Here is a 25,520-nt window from a genome sequence, read left to right as displayed (position 1 = left end):
TTTCTGTTGAGATTGCATGCAAAACCTGTGTGGATGGTAATCACCCGTTCCCTTGATCAGCCTCTGACAGAGTCTACATGACTTTTAAAGCGTCTTTCAGTAGAGCCCTGCTGACAGCTCTACAGTTACATAAAATGTTGCCTTTCTAAAAATCACTTCCCAGCAGTGTCAGTGTGTGAAGAGCTAGGAGAATCCAGTTTCTTCCCTGCTGGGATATCGTTCTTCATTTTCCAGAACAGTTCCAACTCATTTACATGGTGTGAGGAAAAAGGATTTGTTTACTTGTTATGTCCATTACCTCGACCCTTGATAGGATGACTTGATGCTACCTGCACATTTGAGACAAAAGCTGTTGAGACATAACTGAATAACTGTTCATTTTGCAAAGTCCTGTTGTTTCTTAGAAAAATAAACTTTGTGCATGTGCATAAGTCTTTCCATTTATTAGCAGTGAAACATAAAATCACAAATAATACAGCCTCCTTCTTTTATGGTAGTTGCTAGGCATAATTCATTCTTGGGAGGATTTCAGTGGTATGTAACCTCTTTTTTTTTTTTTTCCCTTTTCCTTTGCTTAATCTCCTTCTCTACATCAGGTCAAAATCTTCATGTGTTCTTTATTCTTAAACTAGGCACATGCTTAAGTGCCCAAGGCGTAGTGTTTAAGGCATGTGACTGAAGACTTGAACTAGGATGTTATCATTTCCCGTCTTTAATTATCAAAAAAGTTACAGATGGGTAAAGGACTACTTTACATTTTCTTGGTAAATCACTCCCTCCAGCTTCTAATCATTCCTGTTCCACTTCTCTGGACTTCCTCCAGTTTGTTTATATCTTCCAGTAATGAAGTGCCTGAACTGCATACAATATATTCCAGGTGTGGCTGCTGGAGAAATGCATAAAGACAGCTCTGCTGTGCCAACCTACCCTGTTTTGTAATGCTCCTACAGAAGAAACCAGAGGTGTTACTGGTGTTTAGATCTCCTCTGCTGCATTATTTCTTACATCTAAATTGTCCTGTTATCTAGATGTCTCTTGACATCTCTGCTTTCCAAATTTTGCTTTATTGTTTACTGTTTATTTTGAATTACTCCCTGGGTACATGCAGCAGCATTTTTCTAACTGCAATTTTATTACTTGTTTCCTGTCTTTGCTTCTAACTTCTCTGTATCCTTCTGTACTATTTCTCTATCCACGCTTACATTGATAATTCCTCCTTCTTTCATCCTACTTCCAATGAAGAGATCAAAATAAGCAGCAGTCCCTCTGATACTCCACAGAATATCTTCTCAGCATGATAAACTATTAGCATTTGGTGATGTCTTATCCTCAGGAGGAATTGGCTGTAGAAATTTTTAATGGCAGAGCTGATATAGAGTCTTCTCATCAAGTAGATCTTGCCAAGTAATAACAATTAACGGGATTTTCAATTTCTTGCTTAATATATAAACTTCTTCTTTTTTCCAGGTGAGGAATTAGAGTTTAGTGGATGAGAAATGTAGGGAATAAAATGAACAAAGCATTGTTCATTGGTGAATAAATAAAATACATTTTTTGCATGACTGCATCACCAACAGTATTTCCGTATCTGTGTATATCACTCTCTAAAGTAAGCATTCCTGGTCTGCTGGCTGGCTGAACATCTTCAGCGACTGTTACCTTGGATGTTACAGGGGGTGCCAGTGTTCCTAGGAGCAGAAAGAGGATGCTGTGCCCAGAGGGAGCTGCCAACCAGCACTGTTTTTTTTCTGCAGAGAAATAGCAGATTTTTTTACACGTGTGGCCTAATCTCCCTTTTTTCTTTGTGCAGACAATTACACTTAAGCAAATCAGAGATTAAGCACTGTCATTCCTGCAGAGCCGTAAGTTCTGTTTTTTACAGTTACAAAAGACTTTGTATTCTTGGGATAATTTCAGCTCTTTATTACTAAAAACTCTTGACATAGGAGAAGGTGTGGACCTTCAAGCAGTCTAAGAAAGTCATGGGGTTGATGGTGCACCTGTTTCAGTGGCTGGAGAACCACAGTGGAGGTATCAGCTAGTTATGTACCCACCTAAACATCACCAACATGCTCCCTGTTCCAGGAGCACTTTCTTGTGTCTTCCTTGAACTCATGCTTCCCATGCTTCTAAGACATTGCAACTTTTATTCCCTTAGAATAAATAGATGCTGTCTGGAAAAATGGATTTACTCTGTACCAAATTCTCCAGACTTAGGAGGGTAGTCATGGCAGGATTAAAGTTATCTCAAGTTATCCTTTTTTTAGCATCTATTCTGTTTCAGAAAATAGTACACTTCAGTACTTGATCTCTTATTAGAACTGCTTTAACTCAGGTCTTCTGGTAGCCAAAAGCCAGTTTTCCTCTTGGTAAACCCCAAAACCCAGCAATGACCAATCTCTCAGCGTAATTACTTAATTATTTCTGTATGTGAGTTTCAACTGTGCTGCTTCTTTTGAAATTTTGAAATGCTGCTTTGTAGTGAAAATAAGCAGGACTGGATTAATACACTGTATGAAACATGGTGCCACACTTCATTATAATCCACTTATCAAAGTGGAAAAACCTTCTAGTATATAAAGTGCATCTGCTTTTAATTTTCATTTTTATCTTTGTGTGTTTTCAGACACAAGCATACCTTCCCAGGGAGATTGCCTGCACTGTTTCCTGTCAGTTCCAAAGTTACTTCTGAAGATAGCAAAATGGAGCTAGGAAACTCAGGGTGTGTTAGAAAAACTGAAGGTCTGGACTGTGCTCTTGCAATTAGAAATTGGGCTGGACTGTATTACACTGAAATCTCATGCTGAGTAGAAAGTAGACCAGATTTTTGATGATGGTGACCTTTTCAAAACTTACAATTTTATTTTTTTTTTTAATTCAAATTTTATCACCTTTACTTTTAATGCATGCTCTAGACAAGTGAAGTTTTACCTTCAGTTATTATCTTTCTTCAAAGATTCAGCAACTGCTTTTGATGCCAGTAGTGAAACCTACCACTTCCTGCATGTAAAAATACATTGTCGGCCAAGTGACACTGAGATAAGCCTGCACAAAGGTTTGTACCAAGTGACCACCACCCTAAATCATCCATTTGCTCTGTTGACCTCACTTACAGACTTGATAATATGGTTATTGTCAAAAAGAGATTTGATTTTGGCAAAATCAAACTTTTATCTCATTGTAATAAGAAAATTGCTGTATTTCATTAAGGTTAACCCAAAGGATTTTCATGCCATTCATACACTTCTTGTAAGCAATGACGTTTTGGTTCACGTGGGTTTTTATTAAATAGCTGCTTGCAAGAAACTAAAATTAATTCAATCTGCTTAGTACTCCCAGAATTTTAATTATGGAAATTGAATTAGAACTGTAGAAATCTGTGTTCAGACATGTTCTGTGTGAGGTTAAACATGAATATGCTGAGGAGTTTTTTATTTTATTTTTCTAAAATATGAATGCAAAGAATAAGAGTATATACCATGAAGGAGCAGCTCCCCTAATTCAGGTGAGTTCTTGGATATACATTAAATCATAATTGGTCTTTGATTTTTACTCAGCAAAACAAATTTCACGACAGTAATTATGTCAATTAGACAGAATGATCTTTGAAAGTAGAGTGAAATAATTCAGTTTATACCTTGGTGATGCTATAATTATGCCCTGGGATGACTTTTTTTCTGGTTGCTCTAGGTCTCTTTTGTCAGTTTAGTTTTCAGTGATCACTTTCCTTTAGGCTGAAATGATCTACTTGTTTTTAGCTAAATGTCCATTTTCTTATAGTGCAGGAAAGGCATAATCCCATGCAAGAAGGTATGCAATTTGTCCAGAAAATTTGGGATGCTTTAATAGGTGACTTTTTTTCATTAACACCCAGTGATGACTTCATAGGCATTGAAAATGACATAGCATGAGAACTGAGTTATTTATCCATGGTGTTAGCTGTTTATGTCCTGGGATGATTCCTGAGTGAAATGTCTCTGGTTGCCTTGGCTGAGAGGCTCAGATCCAGCATGCCTGGCTGAATCGGGCCGAGAACGTCACTATCTAGATGAAGGCAGCTGTGCTGAAGTTTGGGATAACTGCAAAGCAAAGCTTTGTCTGTGTTTGCTGATAAATTATTCTCGCTCAGCCTCTTGCGTTGGGATGAATAATCAGAGGGTGAAGCAGAAGTTTCCAGGGGCATGGGAGGATTGCCATGCTCCATTCAGAAGCTGCTTTTCAGGAGTTGTGAATGATGACTGTAGACAAGGCTGCCTGGCAAGCTTGACCTAAATTCAGGGGAAAGAGGCCTTGGACTTGTGGCTGTCCAGTACAGTAGCGTGGAAATCCTGCACTGTTTTCAGGAGGGGCTTGCGGAGACCTAGTCATGCCTGCTAAGATTAAAATAAATATTGTGATCAGTGTAATATCCTTTCTCCTATTTCATTTTAGGTTATTACAGTATTCTAACATCCAGTGTGTTGAGAAATCTCATTAAAATCACGAGATCTTCTGATTCTCCCTCATCTTCTTCCTTCAGATGTTTTTTTTCCAGATTTAGCTGAGGTTCCTGGTTATAATAAATGCATGCATAGGTAAATGAAGAACCTAAACAGATAGACATTTTCAGAGGGGAAAAATGGAATAAGTTCACTTCAGTGAGCATCTGGTATTACTTTGGACAACATTTCTGCATTTAGGATCTTGAGATTCTGCTCAAAGCTTCTGTTGTGATTGTATTTTTTGCATCCTTCAAAAGAAAAATTACTAGTGACCAGAATTCCAGAGGAAAATATGTCAACATATGTGCAGACCATATTTTTATATTGATGGTATTATTCCTAATAATATTCAGTTTTATGGGTTTAGCATATTTTCAATTTGAGCTGTAGTAAACTGTAAGAGAGAAATGAAAAGGGGAAGAGAAAAATATGCTTTGGAGATAATGTGTCATTCACACAGAATAAAATTTATAATCTGCTGAAAATGCTGAATGCAAGAACATACAGACTTGAAGTTCAAATTATTTGGGGGGAAAAAACCCCACAATGTTACAAATGAAATTGCTGGGCAAATCAAGAGCTGGGCAAAAGTTTCAGTGTGTGAAACAAGATACCTGTTTTTCTGTACCTTGTAAAAATACCGTGAATCTCATTAAGTGTGTCTGCCTAGTACTGCAAATTACAAAATGGAATTGACAAACCCAGTATTAACACTGTGTACGTTGATTTCCCCTTCCGTCCTGCAAGAATACGTATTCTTTCTTAGTTTGCCTGTTTCAAATAATAACTATGACCATGGCTGGATACATGCCTAAGTTTATCACCAGGATGGCAGGGCAGGCTAAGTAGTCTGAAATAGACTCTCTCAATTTGTCAAACAAGCTTCTGCCATGTTTATGCTTAAATCACATATATTTTCAAATAAACATAATGCAAGAAGTATTTGCAGTGCTTTTGGAACATATCTTGTGCATTGAAATTTTCCAGTAAAGTGCTTTACATTTTATACTACATCAAGAATGCCTTATCAGATTTTTAGCATGGGAAAGCAGAAGCAGGAATCATGCATGCAACATGATCTCTTGTAAATCTATCATGCATACTGCTCTGCAGATAACAGAATTTATAGACTTCAAAATTAGTCTGCATTTAAAATTTAAACCAAAAAGAAAAAAAATTGGAACTTGCTGCAGAAGAAAATGCTGTAAAACATCAGATATCTCAGTTTGTCAAAATAATATCATTCAGAGCTCTAATTCTGACTCTTTGTCCTACTATGTTCAGTGTAAGCTAAAATAAAAAACAATTGAACAGAAAACTGACTTCAGAACAGAAAATAAAAAGTATTTAGCTCTCTAGCAGATTATTTTGGTGTTTGTAGATGTTTTTTGTTGGTTTTTCATCCTAACCATATTTCCAATTCAGTGTGATTTCACTGAATCTGAAATGCTTTGCAAAAATCAGATCTTTGTCCCCTGAAATGTATTTTCTCCTCTTCCTTTTCTGTAGAATTTAGTATGATTCAACATTTCTTTGACTACATGAGAATTACCACATAGTCAAGGCTAGATTTAAACTTCAAGCATACTGAACCAAAAGCTTTGTTAGCTTCTCTCCAGGCTTTGGAAGGTCCCCAGCTGCCCTCCTTGACCAACTGTTTGCTTGGTGCAAGCTCTACCTCTATTGTGGAGGTGAAAGAGGGACACTGCAGCTAGAGCCCCAGGGATGGATCCAGCTCAGGTTTTCTCCAGGTTCCAGCTTGGGTTGTATCTTGTACCGGTGGTTCAGTGCTCTGGGTAATAGTACAGCTGATCCCCAAGGCACAGTCTTTGAGAAGCTTTTCAGAATTGTGCAGCATGTTTTAAGCATGATGGAAGGAAAGGCACATATCTCAAATATTAGCTATTTATTTATATTTTCTTGCTCCCTTGTCTCACTGTTCTTAATTGGTTTCATCCCTGCTGGATGGTTTCTACTGCAGAGCACAGTAGCCTCTTTTAGGCTACATCCCATGCTCCCTTGCCAAATTTCCTCTCTCCTTGATCCCTCTCATCAGTGCCCTTTTGCTCTGCTTAAAATAGTGAGTGAGAACGATTTTTATAACTTCTCCTCTGCTTTGCCAGGATCACCAGACTGTACCAATTGTTTTTGTGAACCTGGTCTCAGCCCAAGGTGAAAGCAGGTTTCCAGCAGCAGGCTCTGACTGTATTGGAGTGGGTAGGTTGCTGCAATGTGCACTCTTTGATGTGTATGGTAAGAGTAGTTGTATTGCAATTTGAAAACTTTTACATATTGTATTTCCCAAGTTGTTTTATTAGCTATCCACTGATGGCTAATCCTGGGCAAAGAGATTTAAAGTAGACATTTGTACATACTTATTAATGATAGGCAACTGTGATGCTGTAAAAAAGCTAGAGGGGACACAGCAGTCCCTGCTCTGATTTCAGAAAGAAAGGGAATTGGCTTTAAATGGACAGGCACCGCTGGTAAAGGCACTGGTACTTCATCTCTGCTTTCAAACTTCAGTTTTTGGGAGGAAATGTGGTAATTCATGCACAGAGTATTTGATCATAATGCGATCCCCATCTAAGAACAACCCGCAGCTCTTTCTCTGGGATACCTGGTAAGAATTACTAGCATTCATTTCTATTGGTAGCGTGTATGACGTGTTAATGAGAAATAATAGTTGAACACAAGGTTTAAAGCTTGTGGAAAATTCAGAAAAATACTCTGTTGTGGAAGTTCATAGGCTGTCCTCACTATTAGAGCACCACACAAGCGGTGTGCCTGTGCTATTAAGTGCCCTAGCAGTGCTCTGTAGAGCCTGCAGAGAACAATGCTGTTGAGACTGTGCTTTTATCCACATCCCAGCTAGTGTTAGAGTGCTTTGTTTGGGTGTACAGAATGAGCTGTAACCTCAGACAGAGGTGTAAAAGTGCCTAGTGAGATAACTAGTTATTGGCTAAGTGGAGGAACCAATGCATTTGCAAGGAAATGAGAGGAAAAAAAAAGAAAAAGAAAAAAAAAGAAAACAACAACAACCAGAAGAAAAAGATGTAGAGCAGGAGAGGGGCAGAGTCCTGTAAAGTTTATTGAAGGAAAGAAAAATGTGAAAGGAGGAGGTAGAAAAAACGGAGACTTAAAGTATAACAGTCTTAGATGAGTTGATCCATTAATGTAAAAAACAAAAGAAATCAAAAGGTGCCTTGGGATATGAAACTAGCTAGAAGTGATCAAGGATGAGAAGCAAGCCAGAAGTACCCTAAAAGTGGGGAGTATTTTTCCAGTCATCAAAACAGATTGTAATTAAGTCTTTAATGGAGGGAAGCCTTATGAATTCTTGCTTTGGAGAAGGATTTGGGCTATACATTTACAATAGGTGCTCTCTGTAATAATTATAATACTAGATGAATATTGTCTTGACTGCTTGGCAGATGGGACCTTTACCTGCAGCTGGAAATCCCATGGTCTGGTACTGGTAGGGCCAGGTGAGTAGGGTTGTATAGTGGCAGAAGAGGTGGATGTAGAAGTGGGACTGCATTTTTCAAACCCTTAGATTGATTACCTGAAATACAAATTGAGTGTTTGCTGTATAAAACGAATGGGTAATATTCATATCTAAGTTTTGCACCTCATCTGTGGCATTTGTAAGCTGATTCCACATTACTCATAAAGCACGATGGCCCAACCTTGTTAGTTTATGATGGTTGGAGTGGGCTGGTTAATGGGCAGTGCATCCCTGCGCTGCAGACCGGCTGGCACCTGGGCAGTGCTGTGGCTGCAGTGGGGAGGGGGCTGCATCTGCTCCAGGCCTGCAGCTTGGGAGCGACAGCCCTGATCTGCTTCCCAGGTTGTTTGAACCAGTTCAAGAGCAGTAAAACAAGGTTATGTAATTGACATGTGATGCAGCCTAAAATAGTGACTGCAAACATAGGCTGCTGTTGCTGGGCAGTTGTCAACTGCTAAAAAAAAAAAAACACCCCAAACCCTCAACTGTGTAACAAATGGACCTTTTAAATGAGAATGCAGTTCTGATTTCTGTTGACTAGAAAGTGTTTGGCTTTTCTTTCTCTCCTTTTTTCCTTTTTTCTTTTTCTTTTTTTAATTGCAAGGAATAGAGGCTCTGTGGAAACTGAGATTTTGAAGGAGATTCATCTTATCTTACTGAACGTGCTGATTTAAGAGCTTGTATGTCAGATTGTGGAAAAAAAAATCCTTAGATATTACATGCAGTTTGCTTCCTGAAGGTGCAGTATAACTCCTGTGAAATAGAAAATCCTTCTTTGCATGTGGGAAATGGTTGTTTTAGCAGTAGTTCTATTTATAATCTAGTCTGTAAAAAGAAATTGTTTATTTGTATTAATTAGAAGAGCGTGTGAGGCTTATGGTGGCAACATCAGTTTCATAAAATACTTGAGGGTCCCAGAGCTGGGTGAAAGGAGCCTGTCATGCACCTCAGAAAGCACAAAAGGGTGGCTGGGTTGAGCAGAATGTGTTGTAGGAGGCAGCCAACTTCATTAGGGCTACAGCAGCAAGCAGAAAATCCCAGCCCAGGGTTCTGTGTGCTGTGAACAACTGCGGCTGAGGTGAGAGGCATCTCTTCTTCCTGCTGTTTTTCCTTGTGTTTCCTGAAGTAGGGGAGAACTGCAGCCCCTGGCAGTGGTTGCAGTGGCCATTTTGTGCCATTGGGAGGCTGGTGGAGGTGAGGGACAGAACTGAGCAAGAAATAGGTCCCCTGATTCTATAAATGCTGTGGTGTACAGCCATAAAGCCCACATTTTTTTGTCCTCCCCTCCCTCCTGCTAAGGAGGCCTGGTAACAACATCCCTGCACCTACCCAGCAGGTGACGGTCATCACTCTCATCCATGGGACTTTGATGTGCAGCACTATTGTCATGGAGATGCACTTCCCATGTGTGGAATGTAGGGAGAGGCAGGGCCTGCTGCTCACCCAGGGGCTCTGAAGGGGTCAGAACACTGTCGTGATGAATGCTTGCCCCTCCAGCATCTGAGCAGGCTCGGCTGGGCTGAGGTCTGTAGGAGCAGGCAGCTCCGCCCACAGTTTGATGAGTTAACGTATTAATTCTCTTTTTGCAGAGTGAAGGAAAGTTTGTGAATTTCACATGCATTTTGATATGCTCCAGTGAGATGCTATTTTAAAAGCTGAGGGTTTGTTTTTTTTTTTTAAAGCTTGTTCTGCTTTATTTGCTCCTTAGCTGCAGCTCTTGTTTCCTCACTTTCCTCTCCTTTTGCGAGGCTTTCTCAATCATGTCTTTGTTTTGGGCCCCAGAGCTCACTGCTGTCTCAGACGCTGTGCCGGTGAGACTCGTGGACTTTCCTGTCACCTTGCCCAAGGGGATGCTGCATGGCTGCCTGGCCCCATCCAGGGACAGGGAGTGCCGGCTCCACATGTAGAGGCACACAGTGGGGCTGCAGGAAAGCGCTGGGTGTCAGAGCAGAGCACAAGCATGAGTCAACAGCACCAGGCAATTGCCAGAAGACAGATGGGGTGCAGGATTGTGTTAGCAGAGTGCTGTCTGCAAGGTGCGGGAAGTAACCATTTCATTGTGCTTAGCAGTGGTGGAACTCAGCAAGAAAAATGCATCCGGTTTTGGGTGCTGCGTGTATGAAAGAAAGCAGGGAAGAATAAGAGAAATGGTGACAGATTTGGGAAACATGACCTGTGAGGGAAGATTGAGAGAACTGAATTTGTTTAGTCTAGCAAAGAGATGTGGAACATACATTTTTCGATAAGCATGAGATTGTTGTAAAGAAGGTGGCAGACTATTACGCCGTGTATCTTGTGGGGAGTGCTAAAATCTCTTTCTGTTGCAAAATATTCCTCTTCATGTAAAACGCGAAGGGAAAAAAATTACAGCCTAAAGGCTAGCCAGGCATTGTTCTGATAAGTGTTGTGTAGGGAAGCTGCAGAAAACCTTTCCTCAGAAGGTTTGTTGGCAAATTTAGAGGGGTGGAAAAAAAGTATCTGCCTGAACTATGAAACTAGCCTTATCTTGCTTCCATGAATGGCCTTGAATTAAACAGGCTTTGGATCCCCTTCCAGCACTGTTTTCTTTCATCTTTCTTTCCTTCTATTTTCTTTCTTTCTTTCTTTCTTTTTTTTTTTTTCTTTTTCTTTTTCTTTTTTTTAAACAAAGTTTGACACTTGATCATAGCAGTTGCTACTTCAGCAAGTGAGCTCCTGACTTAGATTTGACAAAGAAATTTTTAAAATAAAATCAAATAGAGAGATGTGGAATATTTCCTAAAGTTCTATAATTTTCTGCTTTTGCCTCAGGCAGTAGCAGAAGTACTGCTGGCAAGGTTTATCTAGACCCCATTCCTACTGCAAACTTGAGCGCCTTGAAGTATCATGAAGAGCACAGTTCTGCTCAGTCCATGGACACAAGCATGGCTGAGCACATCGAGTTCTGGGGCTGGTCGAGCAGTTATTGTGCTGGAGTTCTGGAATGGGGAATGGCACGACTGATGCTGCAGGTTTCTGCTGCAACCTTATTTGGGCAGTAATTCATTGGCCAGATAAGAAATGCTTCTTTTCCTTCCCACTTTTCCTGCTGAACTTTGCTTGTTCAAGAAAATAAGATTTTATGAGTGCATCCATCTTGTTTTACTTCATAATCTTATGAAATTAGAGAATTAAAGAGTCTTTAACTGCTTTTCAGTTCTCTCCTTTTTAAGTATTTTTGTGCATACTTTAGTGGGTGTCATTCTGTGATGCATGAAAAGTGCAAATTCAAATATTATTTTAGTTCAGTCACTGTTATGACAGAGTTTTATAGCCTCTTAGTATCTAGCACTGTAGTATGTATTAATAATTTATTTTGAGCAGAAAACTTTCCTGGCATTCTTTGTTACTCTGTATTATAGATGGAACAGGAATTACCTTGTATAAATGCACTTAATAAGGGTATATGTATAAAAATTACTTTCATCTTAATGCATTAGCATATGTGAGATGAGTATCTGGTATCCACTCTGTCACTTTCCAACCCACTTGCAGGTGATTAAACTGGATAAAAAGAATAACTGGGTTAAGTTAAGCACAGATATGCTTCTTGAAAAGGTTAGAGGTCTAGCTACTGCAAGCCTCCTTGCAAGGTGATCTCCATCACCTCATAGAGATCTGAAGAGCCCCAGAGCTGCTGAGGGAGTCACATCAGTCACAGGTGTATAAGCTTTTGGGTTGTTTTTGAAGTTTAGGTGCATGAGTTGAGGATCATGCTATACAAACCAAAGAAGTCTGATTCATTATGAGAACCTTTGCATTACTAACTTATTTTACAAAATCAGTTTTCTTTCAGATGTGTCACTTGTCTCATAAGAGATGATACAGCAGATTTGTAACTGAACATTTATTCTTTAGTATTTGATAGCTACGCTATATATAGAAAGACTACCCAAGTGCTAATTTCTTCTGTTGCTTAAGAGTTTTCAAGTTGTTTTAATTAATGTAGGTTTTAAGATGGCCATGGTTATTTGATTCTATTTATTTTTTTAAAGAAACAAAAACTTGACAATCTCTTTGATTTACAGAAGGCATTTTCTAAATGGAAATGTAAATTTCTTGCTTACTAGAAGAACCGCTTACAGATTTTGTGCCATATGTCAGTATTTGGAGATGTGCAATTGAAAAAATGAGGAACCTTTGCTAAGTTACGCTTTCCGAAACTATTTGATAGGCTATAAAGTAATAATTTCAAGCTACCTAAAACATTTGAGGGGTGACTTATGGAAGTAATCTGCTGTAGTAGGAGGATTTCTTATGGAGTCACTGTGTGACAGTGATTGAATAAAAAAAAAGTTTCTACAGTATTTACAAATGCGGCCCAAGTAATTATCCTGGAGTATATAAATGTTAACTTCTTTCTATTAAGGTCATTAGCTTCTGAAAGTTGTACTGAAAAATATTGACTTAACAGGTATACGGTTTCATAGAACAAACTGCCTTCAGGGAAATTCTGCAATGGGGTTCATTTCACAGCATTAAAGCTGACTTGTCATATTAATAGCCTGCACCCGCCTGTGAAAGACTAAAAATGGTATTGCAGTACTCTGTGATGTACAAAGGACATTGTATGAGCATTGAACAATCGCGCTTGGATTCATTGCAGAAAATACCAATTCTTCCCTTCTCTTCACAAAAACAGCATAAAAATCCAGATTCCAATGTTTGTAAAGGTGTATAAACCATCTTCAGTCAGTATGCCATTATTTTAAACACTGCTGTTTTCCACTTCAGTTTCACATTCATGCTGCAGCTTCTTTAGATGTGTTCAGTACAGAGCAAAAATGCAAATAGGAATTAAGTACATATGCAAAAAATGAATCTGATTTTTGTACAGATCACTCCGTACAATTAGCATTATGTTTTCTTTCAATGATTAGCTGAGAATTTCATCTTTTTATTGATTTTAGAAGGTCTCATTAAAGATCAGTTCGTGGACATTGATGCTGTCACAATGTTATTGTTCATCTTGAACTCGTCTGGCACAACTATGAACTTCACAAATTCTGTTGCCCAACTTTTGTTCTTACTCAGTAGGGTCATAGTGCTAGGTAAAATCCCTCTATAGAAATTGTGATTTGCCACTCTGCTTAGTGGTTAGACCTCTATAGCATTAACTAGATGGTAGCAGTAACATGCTGCTTACTCAAATAGGATCAAACCAATCATGTGACATGCGCAGTGAAGAGATGCAAAAAACAGCATAAACTTCAGTTCTGTGTCTGAAAAGATAAGGTTGGCTGAGGGTGAAAGAAAGTCAGATGTGGAGATACAAAATTACTTACTTGAAGTTTTAAGGCAAACTCCTGAAAGAACCCAAAATAGAAGCCAGGTCTCCTGTGTCTCATGAGTATTCTCTTTGTCTTTCCCTGAGGAGACATTTATGCATTGTGCAAGATATCTTGGCAGAATATCTTAGACCTCTTGTTCTGCTGCAGCTATGTCATGTTCTTGAGCCTGTACTTTTGCTCCCATTGCACTCTCCAGTGGCCTAAGCATCAAATCACGGCTCCACTTCTGGGCCTCGTCAGGAGTTTCCTCCCTTCCCAGCCTTCATCACTTGCATCAGTTTTTGGTGTCAACATTAATATTGTTTGCCCAATTCTTGGTTTTCTTTGCGTCTCATCTTTTTCATTGGTAGCCAGGAGTCTCTCTGCTTAGCTGCCAGTTGGTGTTATTGCAGTTGCAGTCCTATTTTTTTTTTTTTTCCTTTTGTTTCTGACATCTTTGTTACCAACTTGCACTTAGTTTACAGAGTAATGACTTTCTTGCTTTCTTCTTAAATGCCTCTTCTTGAATCTTCAAGTTGTTAAATGCCAACCTGTTTTCCTTCTTGTCCATTTATTTCCAGTCTTGTAAATGTTGTGCGTTATGTGCCTGCTGTCACTTTATGAGTGCTTCTGTTGGGCTTTACAAAGCTGAAGTCACATGTTGTGATTTAAACTTGCTTTAAGCTTGTTTTAAACCTTCATAGAATTCTGCTCTATAAAAGGTATTAAATCAGAAATCAACTACTCATTGAGCTGGTTAAAGAAAATTGAATATGTATGGAAACTTTACCTCTACTTTTAATTCCTGCTTTTTTTAGGGGAAAAAAAAAAAAAAAAAGCAAGTGAATTCCTGCTTTCCTAAATTAAAGAGAAGCTCCTACTAAAGCTCATGGCAAATTACCATGGTTATTGGGAAGGCTAAAGAATAGGATTGGGAATTTTTGCATTAATAAGAACCCAAAATGACTGCAAAATGAGAGGAAAAGAAATTGGAATTATTTAAATACATAGTCTAATAATGCATTTTGGTTTTGGTTCATTCAGGACAGCATAATTATCTGTGTGCGGGAAGGAACGACTGCATAATTGATAAGATTCGGCGGAAGAACTGCCCGGCGTGTCGCTATCGGAAATGCCTCCAGGCGGGCATGAACCTCGAAGGTAAGTAGAATATTAATAGTGGTCTCTTAATTTGATTAGGCAAAAATATTGGAAATGTGCAGCCTTTTTATAGTTTTGGCAGCTGCACAATCTCAAAAGTTTAAGGTGGAATTATCCTGAAGAAATGCTTAATAGCTAATAAACTCTATTGTCATTCTAAATCAGCTTTTGGAGATATGTATTTTATGGCTCAGAAAAAAGAAAAGTGGGTGTTTTATGATGACAGTAATTTTCTTGGAATCTCATATAGGTAAAAGTGTTAAGGCTTCAAAGCTTGCATAATTTTTTTGATGATAAGCATTCTTTAGAATACTGAAAAATGTTTCTATGCCATCATGAAAAGCAAATGTACACACAGTGAATTCTCTTAGCTTTTTTGTTGTTGCTTATTTAACATTTATAATGGTTATTTCTGCAACTGTATGTATATGCAATTATTTTGACGATGTTACTCTGTCATTCATATACTCATAACAAAAAGGCAAAAAGTTTTCTTAATGATTATCAAAAGTATTTTAAAAACTGTATTTTAACAAGACTTATAATAGCTTTTACATTGTTTTAATTCTTCAGTTACAACATCTACATAATTTTGGCTGTGCTTCAGTAGGTATCACGTTACGACTCATCTCCCTGAGCAAATTGTGTTATAAATCACTTCTTCCCCCCAACTCTCAGGTTTATTATAGTGTCAGTGATTGGGGCTTTCGGTACTGCTACAAGCCCTTTTCCCTGATCTAGGGAGGGACTCTTTCCTTAGAATGTTTTCACTATTCCAGAAAATTGTAACATGGTCACATACTTCCTGCAAATTGTTTCCTCTGACACAGTTTGTTTTTTATTTACCTGGACTTCTTCTCCTGGTAGTTAAGTTCCATAGACACATCTAGCTGCTTCTCGTTAGCAGGATGGATCTATGCAAACTCCAGGCTCATGTCTGCTGCCTGGTAACTTTTCTATCTCTCCATCCTTTTCTGCCCTATCGCCTGGCAGAATGCTGAAGTGAATTCCTCACTTTTCTGGGAGAATGAAGTCACATTGTTTTTTTTTCCCCATTAGGACCTTTTTCATATCCTCTTGCAGTTTTGACATGCTGCATTAACCTCTATACTTCTTGTTTCTCTTTCCCTAAAGAGAACAGGACCAAATCATGGTAACCTGGGAGCTGACATCTCCCCTGATTTTGGTCTACTCTGTTGATTCTAGCAAGGGAGGCAGACAGTCAGGAGCTCACTGGTATCAGCTGCTTCTTCTTCAAAGAAAGGAGCTCTTTGTCTGAAAATGTGTGTGGAGCAAGAAGCCCAGTTATCTGGATTGCTCAAATGCAGTTCATGAGCTTTTCTTTTGCTTCATCCTGCACCAGCAAACAGAGTTCCTGCAAGTGTGCCTTCCATGACAAGTGTACGTGTGTGTAGTATTCTAGCAAAGTATAGGACTATCATCTTGCTTGATAGCCTTCTGTAGCAACACCTGATTTGTCTCTAGTGTCATCTCTGACATTTGCTGATGTGCTTCAAACTGTGCTCACACAAAGTCATCTACAAAAAAAAAAAAAAAAAAAAAAAAAAAAACCAAAAAAAAAACCAAACAAAAAAACCCAACCAACTCAAAGCAAGGTCAGGGGGAAGCTCAGCTAGGATTCCTATTTCCACTTGGCAGAGTGCTGTAATTAAAGATTGCATTGAAGTCTTCCTTTGTGTTAGATTTTGTTACTCTACCGGAAATTGTTTGCAAATCTTTGTTTAATGACCTAGAAGGCAGCACCTACCTCTGTAAGACAGTTGTAGAGGCATGCTCTGTGATTTAGCTGTTCTGATTATTTTCTTCTCTTAGAAAAAGTAAGATCACAGAATGACTTGGGTTGGAAGAGACCTCAAAGATCATCTTGTTCCAACCCCCCTGCTGTGAGCAGGATTGCCAACCAGTAGATCAGGCTGACCAGGAAACTCTCAAGCTTGGTCTGGAACACCTACAGGGATGAGGCATTGACAACTGGGCAGTCTGTTCCACTGCTTTACCACCCTCTGCATAAAGAATTTCTTCCTAATATCTAACCTAAGCCTCCATTCTTTCTGATTATATCCATTTGCCCTTCTCCTATCACTGTCAGCCCCCTTCCTGCTTGTAAGCTCTTTTCAATCAGAAGTTCACAGTGAGGTCTCCATGGAGTTTTCACTTACACAACCTTAACAATCCCAACTCCCTCAGCTTTTCATCAGTAGGAAAGGTGGGTGCTGCAGCCCTTTGACCATTGGCTCTCTTCTGGACCTGTTCCAACAGCTCCGTGTCCTTCTTGCACCAGGGCCCCAGGCCAGGATGCAGTATTCCAGATGGGGCCTCACAAGGGCAGAGAAGAGGAGGACAGTCGCCTCCTTCTCCCTTCTACCCAGCCGTCTTTGATGTAGCCCAAGATACCATTGGCCTTTCAGGCTGCACGAGCACAGTGCTGGCTCATATCCAGTTTTTTGTTTATTGGGACCCCCAGGTCCTCCTTGATGAAATTGTTGTTCCTGATTCAATTCCTTTATGTCACATAAAGAAACTAAAAGATATAAAACAGTCCTTCCATCAGTGCAGCAGAGTAGAAAGTATGGAAGCAGCTGTGGATGTAGATGCAGTATAGTGCCTTGTGCATGGCCTAGTAGAGAAAGGACAATTTGGAGACAGTGGGGAGGACTGCCAAAGAGAATTAAGGTGCCTGGAGACCGTATTTATTGTTTAGAAGATCCCAGTGGCTGCCAAACTATGCTAAGAGAGCTTTCAGTCTTCAAGATGTCCCAAGTCTTGCAGGAAATCTTAGCAGCCTCAGCAGCTAATGGCTTTAAGCTTTCATTTCCCAGTAGCAAACTTTGCTTTGGGCATCTTCATAAGAGCGACATAGGATCTCAGACTTAATTTTGGGAACTTCTGTGTCCTGTTACAGGGTTTTCTGAGATGACGGAGTTCATCATGATAAAGGAAGTGGAAATGGCAAGAAGAGATATGAATCCATGTTTGAAAACAGTAGTGTTGTTTTCATAGACATTTCCAAGGTTTGATACTAAGAAACAATTTTTCATAATAAACGTGAATGTAAGGAGTATGTTCATATTGTTATGAAGATACATCATAGCTTGGAGCTTCACATACAGTTAACCTAGTTTTTCCAGGAACATTCTTTTTAACTTCTACCTTTTTCTAGCTTGGATTTACAAGCAAAATGCTCAAGTATTTTGTTAGGTGTTGTGAGCAGTAAACAGCTGGAGGAAAATGAATTTATAAATGCAGTTTAGTTTAAATCCCACTTGCAGCATGGTACTCTCTATAGCTGAGTCACACTGCACAGTTTTGTGCTCTTTGCACTGTAGATGTAGTTTAATCTCTCACACTTCAAATGGAAGCAAAGGTAAACACAAAAAACAAATTGCATTGAAGATGCTTATGTGTTTAGTTCATGGGAAATACAGCAAGATGATATGCAGAAGGGCTCAGGGCTGAAGACTGGACAAGTTGCTGAAGGTATGGATGTTTCTTTTCAACTTGAACTCAATTATAACGACTTATCTACTCACTTGTAAAGAACAGAAAAGAAGGCACAACAGTTGATGTGGAAGAAATGTTGCTGTATATAACAAGATTCTGTCTCCCATGGGGCTGGAAAAGAAGTTGACTTTTTTTGCATCCCTCCCTTTCTGTGAGGAGGCTGCACTTCTGGACCTCACATTTGTAATGTGAAAATTTTTGATAGTCTTTATACTGTTACTATGAAGGTACTGATTTCTGTAGTGGAAACGGGAGATAAGAAGGATGTTTCCATGTTTCCCGCAACACATTTTTGCTCAGCGTGTGATTAATCTACTGTTCTTTGTGTTTTGGTTTGTTGATGTTTTTTTTGTTGTTTTGTTTGTTTTTGTGGAGTTTTTTTGTTACATTCTTTTTCATATATTTGTTTTAAATATTCTTTCTTCTATTGGCTGTGTCAAAGTGCTCATTTGTTTTGATCAGTTATCTTTGCCTTCCCAGCATGCTGACAGTTTTTTCTTGGGGGAAAAAAAATATTTTGATGCGTGGCAGCGTGCCATGCTTCAAGCACCTTTTACAAAAATGCTTGTAATTCAGAAATACGTCTACACCTTTTCATGAATCCTCAACAAAATTAAAGCTGCAGTTTTATTGTTTACCTTCTTCTTTTGTTTGTTGAAAAACTGTAGAGTTCTCATTGCTCTCATCCTCTAATAGACTTTAGAGAATTATTCATCAAGCCAGTAACTAATTTACCTAATTATGTTCTTTTCTCCATTTTTATTTTGATTTTACAAGAAGCATCTGCAACCTGTAATTTCTGCAAAGCTGAAGTTGCCAAGTATCAAATTAACTCATCCTCCTTGTTTCTAGAAAGTGTGTCTGTGCACTGCAGACAGACGTGGCCCTTCAGCAAACAGGACTCCACAACTTTTTTGGGAATCACAGCTCATTTGTTATATTTAAAAAAAAAAAAAAAAAAAAAAAAAGGAACAAAAAAACTCCACTACCATATGCTAGACTTAATTATTGGAAGAGATTCAGAGTGAGCAACTGCACTAGGAAGGTATGCTGGCCCATTTTTGGTTTATGCTCTTTTGAAGATTCTTAATTAATTTTCAGTTAATTATGAATCAGAGTGACTTCATGAGTTGTGAAGTTTCTTCCAGCATACGCTGTGATCAGATTTGTCGGGTCTCTCACTTTTGCGCGAGACATTTTCATTCTCCTCCCACCTCATGCTGCTGTTCTTTTGTCGTACCTATTGCATGGCAGCATCAGGGGGGTCACACACAGCAACCTTAACCACTCACAGGTGATCAGTGTGGCTCCTTATACACCGTCACCTGCAGTGCCTGGGGTGCTGCAATTCAGCCAGGGTGGCTCAGACCCTCCAGGTCTCACTCTCGCTGCATGCCATGCTCGGCACTGAATCCTAGAGAAGGGAAATGTTTGTTTTGGGGTGGCTTGAAGAGACTTCTGCCACCACGACATCTCACTGGCAGGTTAGTCATTGCCCCTCTGGTGCAGCCCAGTGACCCAGCATCTGTCCTGTTGCTGTGTGAGCACTGAAGTTCCCTCTTTTGCTGTATGATATGTCATATGCTTAGAGGGCAAAAAAAAAAAAAAAGGTCCTTAGAGGGCTGTGGGGTGTAGGGTTGTGATCCTTTCCTGCTTCAGCTCCTGTACAGAGCAGTTCTGAGACTTATCAGCTCTTCTTTCCCACAACAGTAAGTAGCAGCTTGCTGAAGTACCCTTCAGTTATTGTAGGGAAATAAAATAGATTTCACCTTGTAAATTGCATAGTTCATCACTCAGTCTGCAGAAACTGCTTGTGAAATGTGAGTCTTGGTTTTGCATACATTTACATATGTAAGACACTTCATGTACAAGATGCTGTGTGTGCTTGCACATCTCTATTTTATACATTAAAGCATTTCAGTAATCTGAATAATAGATTAAATGAATTGGTACTAAGAGGCAGCACTTCACCTTTTTGCCCAGTTTTCCATTTTCTGTTTAATAACTCGTACTACTGATGATTTAAAACCATGGCACTATTTTCAGTTACTTTAGCTTATGTGTTTATATTGTAACGTTTTATATCTTTTCAAGAAACAGAAAGAAATCAGAAAAAAAAAAGAAAAAAAAAAAGGAAAAGAACGTAACTACTTAAAAATAACACCCTGGAAACTAAGGAACATTTAAGTACAGCCCCTCTTGGTGATGTAGAAAACAGAGTTTTTCTTCAAAAAGGTCTAGCAATTTACTACTAACCAAGACAGCATAAATTTGAAAGGAAAACATAACCTGCATAAGAAACTGTAAAGCAGTTTTGGGTACATATATGGTTTGCTTTTATATTTCATTTTAACTATTTTTAAATGCCGGTTAACTTTAACTGCATTTATATTTGTGTTTATTATGTAGCATTTTCTTTTTAGGGAAACATGGCAGTTTTTTATTTTTATTTTTTACTTGAAAGTTCAGCTGGGTTTGTGTCAGTTCTTCTTTAAGAGTTTTACCAATATACAAAATACAGCAGTTTAATAAAGCTCTCAGTGGTTTTTGTAAAGCAAAGCCTCCCTTCAGTTTTTCTGGACAGTCTAACAGTGGTACCTGCTGTTGTTTCAGATATCATTAGTGTTGTTTCAAAGAACGTTTTTTTGTTTGTTTTTTTGTTTTTAGTTTTGGTTTTGGTTTTTTTTTTTAGGTGTTATAATTTAAGAAAACATTTGTGTTGGATACAAATCCATCAATTCTGATGTGCCACTTATGCCTACTTTGATTTGCAGTGTACGATGTATTGAGGCCAAGTAAATAACAGAACATGAGAGGAACTGTGGTGCCTTGTGCTGTAATTTTGTTAGGTATTGTAAATTTCTGCTGTACTTATTAGTACATCAGAAACCCATGTTGCTGCATGGAGTCCCTTCAGAAGAGGATATTCTTCATTGTGACCATGTGCCAGTTCTGCTTAAGGCAGGACCATTGCTGAATCACCTCTCAACTCTGCGCTTGGTGAATAAAATAAGTTCAGTTGTCTTCTTAGAGTTTCTCTATGAACTAATTTGTTTGGGAATTAACTTTTCTTGCTTCTTCATCTGTTTTCATCCATGGCACAAAATAGTGCTCTTGCTGTGTTCCTGCTATGGCGCACTAACATTTCATCCTAGCCATCAACAGGAATGGTTTAGATAACTATCTGAACAGCCACTTGCAAAAGCTATTAAGAAACTATTTGGGAATGATGAAGAAAGTGCAGAATTTTGAAGAGGGACACTAATCTTCCAGGTATTTATTAAAAGCCGGTATTGAAATTTTGTCCTGGTACTTAATGTTTTGCTGACAATTTTATTTTATACGTGACATTAGCTCAAGAAGGTGCACTGCAGCAGTCCAAAAGCACTACGACTCATAGGCAGTGATCCTTAACCAGATTCATAATTCAGGTTCTTTGTTTTTTTCAAGTTTTGCTAGTTTCAGCTCTGCCTTCTGACTTGTGTCCAGCTGCCAGCTTCGTTTGTCTTTCCTCCAGGAACAGCCTTTCAGGCTTTTGGCAAGGACCTGCTGAACTCCAGACTTCCCCGTTTCATCTGCTGGATGCTCCATCCTGCCATTCATGGCACAACAGCTTGGGTTGCCAGCTTTGCAAAGGAGTTGCAACTTTTCAAGTCTCCTGCTGGGATTACGTGCCCCAGCAGCCTGGCATCATGTGGCGACACTGGGCATGCAGGCTCTCCAGTGTTTTGTCTGGTTTCAGTAGCATGCAACTCTTGCTGTCTGGGCTCAGAGGATGCTCTGTACCTTGCTGACCATACGGTATGCTTGGGATTTGTTTCTGCCAGACTCTGGCTGACTCTTAAACTTTTCTATCTGTTGTTAGGGCTCTATCATTCACCTCTGGGACAATCCCAGGGTAGATGACATTTGTGGCCTCCCAACTCCCCAGGACTAAAGTTGACCTCCTTTTTTATGTCTGTGCCCTGGTGCACCATTTTTTGCTTTGTGGGGCATGTAAATTTAGCAAGCAGTTCTCTCGAGGTTCCTGAAATGAGTTGCTTGGTTGTTGGTGTGTTTGTTTGTTTTTTTTCACATAAAGATGGATAAAAACAAGCAGGCCCATTACACCTTCTTTCACGTTGCTTTATCTCATCGTGCCATAGCAGACCATGATCACTTGGTGTTTACAAAATTCTTTACACACAGCTCTTGACGTTTTTTCCTGAATCACCAAATTACTGTTTTTCCTTCCAGTTTTCTAAGTCCATTTCCTTTTCACTGTTCCCCACAGCAAAACAGTAGTCCAGGCTATGAAGTATGCCCATGTCTCCCGTTCCTCTTTCCAGAGCTGCTGGTTATCACCAGAGCCCTTCTGAAACCTCTCTCTGCAGTCTGTGGTGTTGCATTTCCGTTACTTACTTCCCCTTCAGTGCAGAAGGCTGTAGAAGCAAGAGGAACTTGTCCTTTTAGCTTTGACTTAGCTATTGCTTCAGAGAGTTTCCACCTGAGTAAGAAGATATGAAGGTTTGAATTTGCCATTTCTGACACAACTTAGGGCAAATTATAGTAGGCTTCCTGTGCTGATCAGCAGTTTTTGTTAAAAACCTCGCTAGTAGCCATTGTGAGCTGGTTTGGAAGAGCTTAGAATAAAGCAATGAGAGTGATTAGCAGTCTTAAAAACCTGACTGGAGGAAACAGGTTGAATTAGTTGATATTGCTTAGTAAAACTTAGTCCAAAGAAAGACTGGAGGAAAATCTGAAGAGAATTCTGGAGGATAGAGGTGTCTTCAAAAATGTGATGCATTTCTGAAGAAGAGATGATGATTTGCTTTCTGTGTCTGTGAATGGCAGAGCAAGATGTGGTAAGCAGCAAGAAAGATTGAAGTGAGGAAATGGAAACCTAGAATAGTTGATCTAGGGAAGATGTGAGGTCTGTCACTGGGCACATTAGAGATTACTTAAGGTTAGCATTTGTCAGAAGTGATGTGGCTGCAGTTCTGGTCTGAGCAAAAAAATGGATGTACGTTTGTCCCATAGTCTATGACTACGTTTAATACTAGATGAGGGTATGTTAGTCGGGTAATTTGTCTATAGATCAAAGAAATGTGAAAATGTTACTTCTGCGTGACAAGAAGATGTTTAGGATTTTTACATCAGTGATCTTAACTGAGTGAGCAATCCTGTATCTCAGTCTTCTGTGTGGCAGTACATTTTAAAGAAGCAGCAGTACAACTCTGCATATCACGTGCTCTTTTCTTCTGATGTTGTGTTGGGTTTTTTTTTTTTGTTTTTTTTTTTGTTTTTGCTTGTCTGCTACTTTGGAACTTCACAGGTTTTAACTTGACTCTAGAGCCGTGTTTACTCCGTTAATGTCACAGGGAAAATTTATTCAATTGCAGATTATGTCTTAGCACGTGAACTTGTTGTTCTTTCTCCTTGTTCTCACATATGTACTTTGCTTCAGAACTACCTTAGTGGCCTGTATTTTGTTTTGAATCTTGTTGCCTTCTTTTTTTCTCAAGTGTGTGTCTTCCAATTTTGAGCGTCTGCTTTTTGCTAAAGTAAGTGTGAGAAGTGGCAAGGCTATCTGGCTCAAAAAGAGGACTTTGGAGTTAGATATTAGTAGAAAGAATAATACACAGCAGGTTTTGAAGGAACAATTGGGCAAATGTAAGACTTAGCAGTACAGAAGAGGCAAGAAGGTGGTGTTTAACAACAGAAAGCCAAGTGACAGAATCTGTCAGTGTGTTTGTGAACCACCCAGTACCACCCAGCTTCCTGCAAACTTATGTGGGTGATTTCTGTGCTCTTGCTGTAAGCTTGGGTTGTTCTTTGGTATCAGTTCTCCACCTTCTTCTAATGTCATAACGTTCTAGTAAAGAAAGTTTCCCTGAATAACATCCCAGCAAGAGGTGCAAGAAAAGGAAGACATCTTGGGACATGAGTTCAGGAGAACAGTCCATCCTTGGTAAGAGGGTCTGTCAGTACGAACAAGGAGATACTAATGTGGGGTAATTCTTGTGCCCCACATCTTGTGATTTTACATATCTCCTCAAAAATGCATGTCTCAGTTTTAGTTGTTATTGACATTTCATACATGGCTACTTCTGCTTCAGTGGAATTTAGAAATACTGTCAGTTGTGAAAAGGTATTTCAGACTGTATATATGGTTAATATTACAGAGTCGTGTTTTCCCTGACTGGTGGTTTGTATCACAAAGTATACAGGACGTTTCACTAATGTTAAGGGTGATTTATTAAAGCAGGAGATTAGTGTGATTATTATTACTTTTTTTTTTTTTTTTTTTTTTTTTTAATGACTAATTGTGAACTAGATGACGAAAAACAGCAGAAGATGAAAAGCCAGCTTATATTTCACAGATAGTGTTGCTGTTCTGGTAAACTGGACAGATGATTTCTAGAGGGTGAAGGACAGCTCCAGTAGAATGTATTAGAAATAAAGTCATTTGAGAGAAACCAGAGTTGATGAAAACAAAGGATGCAGAAATTATGCGGATGAGGAGATGCATCTAAAAAGTTTTGTTACTTGAGAAAAATACTAGTGGTGTTGTGATATGTAGCAAAGTAATGAACGTGAAGGGAAATGCAGTACTTACCAAATTGGGTTCTGGTAATACTAGTGTGAGAACAAAAATGAAGAATTTAAAATATGACTTGTTCTTTAGCAAGAAGTGGAAGCATGAGCACTCATGATGCAGGATGAGAGGTAATAGTAATAGTCTCATGCGGGTTGGGAGGGACCTTAGAGATCATCGAGTCCAACCCCCGGGATTCGAGCCTCTGTGCTGCAGAGTAGCACTTCTACCACTTGCGCCACCGGGGCACACGATGGCTTATTGATGATTTTGAGAAACTGAAGATGTTGAGTGCCTGTGTCTCCAGTGTAGATGCAAAAGAGGGTATTTGACACACAGTAAATGTCTCTATGATTTTATCAGAGGCAATCAAGATGGTTTAGTGTTAGATTGAAGAGCACATAAATCACAAAACAGGCTTAGCATTGGGTATCAACCCAAGTAAAAAGCAGGAGAGAAGACTTGGACAAGGAACGCCTGCAGAAGGTTGGATGAGAGTGGGTGTCTTGGGAGAGGGGTTGTCACTTGGCACAAGGCAGAAGCCACCGTACATAGCCAAGAGCATTCAGTCTGGTGCAGTGGAAGGTTTCAAAATCTGTTTTCCAAAGTTTCCTTAATTTAGTTTTTAAGCAAATTATTAGGAATGCCAGCAGCACAAGCTGCTACTGTATTGTTGCTGCAGGTGTTTTAGAGTTGGAGATGTCAAGTGCTGGAACTGTAGGTGACCTGCTCCTTGCTTTCCTTGTTGGAGTTCTGCTGCTACTCTGTAAATATATTTGATGAGCAGTCAAAACTAGTGATGCATTTAGTAGACATTTCTTAGCTGAAAAATTACTGAATTTGCCATCCATCTGAGAGTGAATAAATAATAAAATATGAGTTATTGGAGCATCTGAAAAGGACTGATTAAGATTGGTTTTAATCAAAATTATAGTTTTCTTTTGTAAGCTTATTTTAAGGCTTTGTTTATTGGTTGATTTAAA

General features: G+C 39.1%; 1 protein-coding gene across 1 annotated transcript in view; it reads left to right on the top strand.

Moving 5' to 3' along the window:
* Positions 1-25,520, top strand: part of NR3C2 (nuclear receptor subfamily 3 group C member 2) — a 188,604-nt gene that overhangs the window by 121,420 nt on the left and 41,664 nt on the right. The window contains exon 3 of the mRNA XM_015861097.1: positions 14,322-14,438. Within this exon, the coding sequence (XP_015716583.1) occupies positions 14,322-14,438 (117 nt within the window). The remainder of the gene's footprint in view (positions 1-14,321; positions 14,439-25,520) is intronic.

The sequence above is a fragment of the Coturnix japonica genome, chromosome 4 (genome assembly GCF_001577835.2).
Source record: "Coturnix japonica isolate 7356 chromosome 4, Coturnix japonica 2.1, whole genome shotgun sequence".
NCBI lineage: Eukaryota > Metazoa > Chordata > Aves > Galliformes > Phasianidae > Coturnix > Coturnix japonica.
Note: the sequence above shows the minus strand (reverse complement) of the source record. Positions and strands in the feature narration are given on the sequence as shown.